General features: G+C 35.7%; 1 protein-coding gene across 4 annotated transcripts in view; it reads left to right on the top strand.

The window, feature by feature from the left end:
* The window catches only part of ITM2B (integral membrane protein 2B), a 29919-nt gene extending 22010 nt beyond the window's left edge, over positions 1-7909 (top strand). For 2 of the 4 annotated variants that reach the window (XM_023748487.1, XM_023748481.1), the window contains exons 2-6: positions 1171-1314; positions 3172-3378; positions 5457-5567; positions 6022-6172; positions 7200-7909. In XM_023748487.1, coding sequence (XP_023604255.1) covers positions 1222-1314; positions 3172-3378; positions 5457-5567; positions 6022-6172; positions 7200-7285 — 648 coding nt within the window. In that variant the 5' untranslated portion in view covers positions 1171-1221 and the 3' untranslated portion in view covers positions 7286-7909. The remainder of the gene's footprint in view (positions 1-1170; positions 1315-3171; positions 3379-5456; positions 5568-6021; positions 6173-7199) is intronic. The other 2 variants (XM_023748488.1, XM_014448991.2) reach the window with 1 other exon arrangement.
* Positions 7910-9543: the final 1634 nt, after the last annotated feature.

A 9543-nucleotide genomic window follows, 5' to 3' on the forward strand; every position in this document is an offset into this window, starting at 1 on the left:
AGTACATTGACAAGCATACCTACTCTAGCACAGTTTAATGTTCTGACAGCTTGATGGTTAGACAATCACAACTTTGCCAAGTGTTCCCCCGATATTTCCAATACCCATCTGACACCATACATAGCTACCGCAATGTTATTGACTATATTATTTTTTGAACCACTAGTAATGTAATTCCAGCAGATAATCTCTTTTGTCTGCTGTTTGCATATGAAACTGGGTACAAGTGCTATAAGAAATTAGCTATTACTCTGAAGTGACAGAGTAGAGGAACTGAGTTAGGAGGGCAAAAGGAGTATCTCAGGACTTTACCCCAGATGACATTCTAATGTTAAATTATTTCCTTGAGTGAATCAAAATAAAAATTCTAGTAATTGTATGCTAGTTGTATGTCTTTTGACTTTATTTTTTATTTATTTATTTATTTATTTATTTATTTATTTATTTATTTATTTTTTATTGCTTAAAGCATTACAAAGGGTATTACATATGTGTCCTTTTTTTTCCCCACCCTTGACAATACCCCGGCTTCCCCTACCCCCCAGTGTCTTATGTCCATTGGTTATGCTTATATGCATGCATACAAGTCCTTCAGTTGATCTCTTACCCCCCTCCCTCCTGCCCCCCAACCCTCCCCGGCCTTCCCGCTGCAGTTTGACAATCTGTGTGAGGCCTTTTGACTTTATAAGGGCTTGATTTTTTAATTGAATCTTTCCTAGAAAAGTCTTTTTTTTTAAAATTTCCTAGACCATTTTTCTACTGCAAGTAATCTATTATACTCTAGTTATAATATACAAGGCTCAGCACCATAATATTGCATGACAAAGTTGTGTTGTAACCTTTTCTGAATTTTTAAATGTTAGAAGACATTAATCACCAAATGTTGTGCACGGAAAATAGAAATTATGGAGTATGTTATTACTAGAGAGATATGGATAGCAGATGAGGTGTTGAGAGTTAGAAGACAGAACTCTCCCAAGGGACTGGTTTCATAGCTCCAGAAGCATTATGATGAGTTTTGGTGCCACTGCTTTGATCTTGATTAGAGACCTGACTCCTTGGTCTCTTAGTTTATAAAACAATAATCCTGAAGGTTTCTTTCAATCCTGACCTTTCTGTGATTCTGACTGGAGAAATGATATTGATCATCCGTCTGTTTTCATATTTTAGGACCCAGATGAAGTGGTACCAGTTGGCCAGAGAAGAGCCTGGTGTTGGTGCATGTGCTTTGGACTAGCATTTATGCTTGCAGGTGTCATTCTAGGAGGGGCATACCTGTACAAATATTTTGCACTTCAAGTAAGTGGAAAAATAGTAAGACCATTTTTGCCTTTTCTTCAGTGTGTTAGAAAATTGATCCTAACTTGTTCTAAGCCTGCACTTTAGTCTGCGGCCCTTAGCCAGAGCGGTGGTCCTATTTTATAATTTTTTAAAAATATATTTTATTGATTTTTTTTACAGAGAGGAAGGGAGAGGGATAGAGTTAGAAACATCGACGAGAGAGAAACAACGATCAGCTGCCTCCTGCACACCTCCTACTGGGGATGTGCCCGCAACCCAGGTACATGCCCTTGACCGGAATCGAACCTGGGACCTTTCAGTCCGCAGGCTGACACTCTATTCACTGAGCCATACCGGTTCGGGCGAAAGCTGTGTTTGAGTCTTCTAAACCTGTTTGCCCAGCCTTTAGACAGTCTTTTAGACACACAGAATACACTGGAGTACTTCTCTCTGCCTCTTTCTCAGTCATTACTTTCTCTAGAGCAGTGGTTCTCAACCTTGGCTGCACATTAGAATCACCTGGGAATCTTTTTAAAAGCTTCTCATTGAGGCCCAGAAATCAGGATTTTAAAAAGATTCCCAGGTGATTCTAATGTGCAGCCAAGGTTGAGAACCACTGCTCTAGAGAATTGTATGACTTCAGCAATAATGTTGAAGTAACTTAAGATGGAAGTTATTTAAAACTTAAGTATTTAATAGTAATCCTAGTGGGTTAAGACAGATTTTTCTTCTTTTTTTTTTTTTAATATATTTTATTGATTTTTTACAGAGAGGAAGGGAGAGAGATAGAGAATTAGAAACATCGATGAGAGAGAAACACCGATCAGCTGCCTCCTGCACATCCCCCACTGGGGATGTGTCCGCAACCCAGGTACATGCCCTTGACCGGAATCGAACCTGGAACCTTTCAGTCCGCAGGCCGACGCTCTATCCACTGAGCCAAACCGGTTTCGGCCAGATTTTTCTTCTGATTATAATTATCCCCTCTGTTTTGTGGTATATTTTTCTGGGTGATAATTCAGTAGGTTTATTGTTTTTTTCTTAAGGTAATCTTGGAAAATGAGCTTTTTATGACTACCTCAAATGTTTTAATATTTTTAAAATTTAGGGAGAGTGTTGACAAATAGATTTTATTAGTCTGCCAGAAGATGTATAAATTTCATGTTCATTTTCTATATTTTTCAAGATGATGGCATATCAGTAGACATTACTGAGATACCACTCAACCTTGTTTAATACAATTTTTATAAGAAATATATTTAATAAAGGAAAACTCATTTGCAGTTTTATTGTCCAAAGATACTTGTCTTAATGTTTTGTTATATACTTCTAGTTTTTATTATATATGTTTACTTTTTGCAGTCTTTATGATTTGCTGTAATGTAATATTTTCCATTTAATTGTAATATATTTTAAGGAAAAATAAGACTGAAAATTTCAGAAAAATTATCCCTCTTTTGGCTAATAGAAAAATTATTGACTCAGTGAATCATATTAAAAGTTTTAAAAGTATGCTCTTTCAGAAGAAACATTAATTTCTGAATATATTCTTTTATAAAAATAATGCCTACAAGTAGAAATAGGTCTGTATGTTTCTTCAAACTTACTTGTCACCAGATGGATAATTGCTTTTATATTCTATTTCTGTGGACCACAAAGAATAAAGGGAAAATCAACTGCTTTTCTCCTTTTGAAACTTTTTTTACAATACTTTAAAACCTGATCTCAAAGAATGTGTTAACTCTGTAATTAAACTGTCTGACTTGTCATCTAAAAGTACGAGTTTGCAAGCAAACTACTACTTAGATAGCTGTGGCAGCTTAAGTAATGCTTACATTTAAAAACCTGTCTCTTATTGAAATGCTGAAATGGTGTTTAAACCCTCTGTAGCCAGATGACGTGTACTACTGCGGAATAAAGTACATCAAAGATGATGTCATCTTAAATGAGCCTTCTGCCGATGCCCCAGCTGCTCGCTACCAGACAATTGAGGAAAATATTAAGATCTTTGAGGAAGATGAAGTTGAATTCATCAGTGTGCCTGTCCCAGAGTTTGCAGATAGTGATCCTGCCAACATTGTTCATGACTTTAACAAGGTGAGCCAGATGTCCTGAACTACAAAAAGAGTGCAAGTTCTTTAATTTATGCTTTTTGTAGTTTTCCGTATTTCCTGATTTATTCTATTTAGAGTTTACTTTTTACTTAAAAAATTGAACTTGGGTTTCTTCTGTCCTACAAAATAAACTATCAACATTTGATGGGCTCATTAATTATTTTTAAGTTCCCATTCTATATTTTCCCCAACTATTGAAAATTGTTAAGTACTGCAGAAAAGTTGAAGTGAAAATACAGTTAATATCCTAAATTCTCCATGTGGTTACAAAATTTTATCATACTTCTATCAAATTTTATCATGTTTCATTTTTATCCTATCTCTTTTTCTCACTTTTAACACTTGACCCTAGATACATAAAGCTATTATCTCTTAAGAATGAGGACTTTATTTATATAACTACATAATTATCACATCTAAGAAAATTAACATAATGTAGTATTATTTAATATCTAGTTGATATTTAAATTCCCCCAATAATTTCTGTCCCAAGAATGTTTTGTTCTTTCAAACCAGGATTCAGAAATTCAGAAATTCTCATATTACCTACAGATGTTAAATCAGTATATATTTGCCATTTTGAACATGTAGACATATCACTGAAATTGGCATTGCATTTTATCCCTGATAAAATACATCTGCTGAATATTTATAAGCCAGTTTGAAAAATGACTTACTTCAAGGTAATAAACCTTATCCAAAGCAAATAGTAAATAATAATAGCTAACACTTACTGAGCTCTTAAAATCTAAATGTTTACATGGTTAGTTAATTCATGTTAATCCTCAAAACCATCCTGTTGACAGTCTTTCTCAACCAGGGTTTCTCACCTGAACCACAAGAACACAGACAATCATTAAATTGACTGTTACTCATTTCTCTAAGGATAATATTAATTAACTAGGAGCCCAGTGCACGAATTTGTGCACCTTGAAAGGAACTGTGGACCACGAGGCTGCGGTGGGCACAGGGGCAGGTCTCGGTCCATCCTCCATGCCCCCGCCTACCCTCTCCTGCCATGGCCCCTGGCCCCCTGTCTGCCAGCAGCCCTGCTCCCACCGCCAGAAGCAAGTGCGAACAGAGCTGTCGCTGGCAGTGGATGTGAGAGGCGGCTGCCTGCCCCGATCGCCCCGCAGGAGCAAGGGGAGGTGGAGGGGCGATCGGTGCCGGTGCTGGGTGCTGGCAGTGGGTGCAAGCAGCGGCTCCAGCGCCAGCAGTGGGTGTGAGTGGGCCCGGCGCCGGCAGCAGGTGCAAGTGCTGGGCGGGACAATGGTGCACAGGAGCAAAGAATTTTCAGTAACCACCAGAGGTTCGCCCTGATGACAGCGACCGGCGCCCCCACTCACCTGCTCCACCATCCTGCAGCAGCTGACACCGCCATGTTCCGCATGCGCCCCTGGTGGTCAACACACCTCATAGCGACCAGTTGTTTGGTTGTTCCACCATTCAGTCTATTTGCATATTAGCCTTTTATTATATAGGATAGGATACTATCTAGATGCATAGGAGAGTTCATTTTTATCTACAATTGATGGATACCTTGGAGGACATTAGGGCTTATAAATAAGGGAACTAACTGAATCTCTTAATCAGATTATAGGTTATTTGCTGTTAATTTTAATAGCTTATTATAGAAACAAACCCATAAGAATTTTATTTCCAACCTGGCCAGGTAGTTCAGTTGGTTAGAGTGTTGTCCTCATACTCCAAGGTTGTGGTTCAATCCCAAGTCAGGTCACATAGAAGAATCAACCAATGAATGCATAACTAAGTGAAACAACAAATTGATGTTTCTTTCGCTCTGTTCTTTCCTTCCTTTCTCTCTCTAAAATCAATAAATAGATAAATACATTTTAAAAGAATTTTATTTCTTAATAGCAATTTTTCTTCTCCCATTTCTACTTCCATTCTTATCCCAGCAAAGTCTTGACTTATTGAAGTACAAGTGATTTACATATTCTAAAGCCAACCCATTTTAATGGTATAAATTATTCTTAAAAGTACAGCTGTTGCCTGAGTTATAAATATTAATCTAACAGAAATGTATCTTTTTCTTCCCAGAAACTCACGGCCTATTTAGATCTTAACCTGGATAAGTGCTATGTGATTCCTCTGAACACTTCCATTGTTATGCCACCCAGAAACCTACTGGAGTTACTTATTAACATAAAGGTATACAGTTTTGAAATATTTTTTATTAATGCTGCTACTATAGCACCTTGGGAATTCTTGTTGAGAAACTAGCCCTATAGGAGCCCATTTTACTGGAAATACAGCTGTGAGGAACTAGGACTCATGGTTTTTGTGGGGTTTTTTATTTTTTTCTTCTAATTTTGAAATTAAATAAGTAATTTTTAAAATTATACCTAAGTTTTCAAGGGCCAGAGAATAAATAGGAGGCTTTTAAGAAAAATAAAATCTGTGTTACAACTACTCAATTCTGATGCCATGGACAATATGTAAACAAATTGGCATGACTGTTTTTCAGTAAAACTTTATAAAAACAGATGGTGGGCAGTAGTTTGCCAGCCTCTGTTTCAACTATAATCTGTAAGAATTTTATTTTCCTTGTCTGTTCAGTGTAGGCCTTGAGATATTCATGTAATTTATTTTTTTCCAAATGTAGGCTGGAACCTATTTGCCTCAATCATATCTAATTCACGAACACATGGTTATCACTGATCGCATTGAAAACGTTGACCACCTGGGTTTCTTTATTTATCGACTGTGCCATGACAAGGAAACTTATAAACTGCAACGCAGAGATACCATTAAAGGTAATAACTTTTTAAAGTGCTGGCAGAAAAGTTTTTTGTTTCACTTCATTGTGTTAAGCTAGATTTAATATGTTTGCCATGAATGAGAAATAGAACTCTATCACTATATAATATTTGTAGATTTCTGAAGAATCATCTTAACTCTAAATCCACTCTTTTTAGAGAGAGAGAATAGGTGAATGTGAAATCCCATTGCCTTGAGCTGCTGGAAGGTTTCTTCCATGTAGTCGTCCAGGCCAATGTTCCATCCTATTTGGTACAGCCACCCAGCAAAGGTTCTTCTTATCCAGCAGGTGTCTGGAGAAGCTCTTCAGGTGTATGCTCAGGCATCTGGATTCTAAGCAGATAGTTTTTCTTTTGGATCTTGGTGAAGATAATCATAGTCAGGTTAATTACAAAGGAATTTGGCTGAAGAATTAAGAGCATTGACACAACTAATATAGCTTTGCCAAATCATTTAACCTTTGTTTTCTCACCTAAAAAATAAGGATAATAGTGCCTCCCCATTTCCTTTCAAGATCATTATAAAAATAAAATGAAAGTACATGTGGCAGAGCTGTGGGAAAGTAAGAAGTGACATTCAAATACTAAGGTGTGATTTCTTTGGAACTGCAGCACCCAGTAAAAGTGCTTTCCTGGCTTTGGTTAGCATTTTTACTTATTTCACCTGATGAGTCAGTCACCTGAAATATACTGCTTGATTTCTTACATTTTTAAATTATCTTAATGGTTCATAATTTTTTTTAAAGGTCAGATTATGCATATGCAGTCTGAAGTTTCAACAAATTACCACCACAGTCAAGATATATTTCTAAGTTATACTTATGGCATTATTATTGTTATTAAGATCTGTTAAGACATTTAGTTCAGAAAAGAGAAAATTATTTTCTTTAATGTTAAAAAATCAAGCTAATGAATGGAATATAGAGTAGAATATTTCCATATGTCTAAATAATAACTATGTGGATTAATGTGAATATTTATGACTAAAGAACCAAAAATTTAACAACTTTTCCCTTCCAAACAGGCATTCAGAAACGTGAAGTCAGCGATTGTATCACAATTCGGCATTTTGAAAACAAATTTGCCGTGGAAACTTTAATTTGTTCTTGAACATTCAAGAAAAACATGGAGAAAAACTTAATAACACAGCATAACCATACTCTTTGTATTTTGTGCAGTGATTATTTTTTAAAATCTTCTTTCATGTAAGTAGCAAACAGGGCTTCACTATCTTTTCATCTCATTAATTCAATTAAAACCATTTCCTTTTAAAAATACTTTCTTCTTTCCAAGTGTGGTGTCTTTTATCTTTGATTTAGTAGTTGTATAAAGTCATAAAAAACAGTACACTTCACCATATATCTTAGGTAGAGAGATTCTATGTTTTAATTATGCATTTTCAAGAGGAGTGATTATCTAAAGGATAATCATATAAATGCATACATAAAAATGGACCATTGTGACTTATTTGTAGTTGTTAGTTGCCCTGCTACTTAGTTGTTAGAGCATTTAAGCACACAATTTAATTTTTCTCTAATTAAAATATGCAGTATTTTCAGTGTAATATTTAACTCTTTAGCGTATAATTTCCACCTCAGTGTTTTAATATCCTAGGCATCTGCTGTAATAATATTTTAGAAAATGTTTGGAATTTGAGAAATAACTTGTGTTACTAATTTGTATAACTCATATATGTGCAATGGAACATAAATATCACAAAATTATTTGACTAAAGGCCTGTGTGTTGTTTTTCCCATATAATAAAAACAAAAGTAATTTGGTTCTTTGTATCTTAAGATATTCCATGTAAAGGAAAAAACATTTTAAAAAAATCTAGTTCTCTATATGCAGTGAGTAAAATAGATTTTTAAAAATAAGCTTTTAAAATAACTATATACTTCATTAGTGCTATTAAAGTAATACCTAAGACTGAACCTTGAAAGTTGCTGTTTAATACATTTTAAAATAATTCTTTTGTATTTAATGGAAGGGCTGTTACTAAACCTAAAATTTCTAAGTAGCATAAAATACAGTGCTTTTCTGATCCTGTCTCCTTACAAGTGGAATGTTTTGAATTACAGTGATGATTTTTAAATCTCTAAGGTTACTTCCTATGTGAAATAATTCAGAATCCACCTCCATTTAAAATACCTAAGAATAATTTTGTTGCAGATTTTCAAGACGAAAAAAATTATTTCTGAATTTAGGAAGTCAGAATTTTTAAAGCTTCACAAACCCATAAAGGATTTGGTCTAGAAGCTAATTCTAGTTCAAAAGGATGTTATTTGCTTCTTGGCTCTTGGTTTCATTTCAGAAATGTAAGAGCTTTAGGCTAGGCAGTTAGTTATCCAGGGATTGAGAATTTATTTTAGAAGAGAATATGTTTTGATAAAGTGAAAATTGCTTTTCCCTACCTTCCAGGCTCTAAAATTTCATGGTATTTTAGGAGACTATGAACATTTAAGAGCACATTAATTCATTCTGAGCATCCTTTATATACCCGGCATGAAGCATTAAGCTTTGAAGATACATCTCTGAAGAAGACCCCTGCTGCCTCATTGGACACTCACAAACTAGTGAAAGGGACTGATGAATGACAAACTAATTACAATACAGCTGTGATCAGTACTTTAATGGGGAAGAACAGATCCAAGAATTTAGGGAGCATTTAGGAGGGACAGTGGGATTTTTATATTGAAGTGCATGGGGCCAGGTCATGCACTTCATGCATGCCATCTGAGGACTTCAGTAGATAATGGGCCACTATTAAAGGTTTGTATTTTGGAAGGAGCATTTTCGTTTATCTTTCCTACTGATAATAGTAATGCTAAATTAGGATAGATGAACTGCTGTAAGAATTGCAACATCTCAGCAGCTCCATAATATTCCAGTGTGGCAGGCTCCAGGTTCCCAGGGATCCAAACTTCTCCACTTTGTGACAGTGCTAGCTTTAAATCTCCAAACTTGCCATGGAAGGAAATGAGCTAGAATGGTGGATTCTGCAGGGCTTTGATGGCCAGGCCTGGCAGGCATACATCACTTCCCATTTTCCATCAGCCAGTACTCAGCCAAACCATTCCCAGCCAATGGTAAGGGAGATGGGGGAGCGTAGTCATATGTGTTTGGAAGAAAATCCAAATGATTTGCTGAGCACATAGCACTGTCATTGCCACAAATGGACATTACAAATGAATGAAAGAATGCTAAAATAACTAGAAAAGAAAGATCACCCAGGAAAAATCACAGGAAGATTTTGAGTGTTTAATCTATGTTATCCTATATAATAAAAGCCTAATATGCTAAATGTCCAACCATTCAATCATTCAAGCAGTTGCTATGACGTGCACTGACCACCAGGGGGCAGACGC

The sequence above is a fragment of the Myotis lucifugus genome, unplaced genomic scaffold, assembly GCF_000147115.1.
Source record: "Myotis lucifugus unplaced genomic scaffold, Myoluc2.0 scaffold_7, whole genome shotgun sequence".
Taxonomy (NCBI): Eukaryota; Metazoa; Chordata; class Mammalia; order Chiroptera; family Vespertilionidae; genus Myotis; species Myotis lucifugus.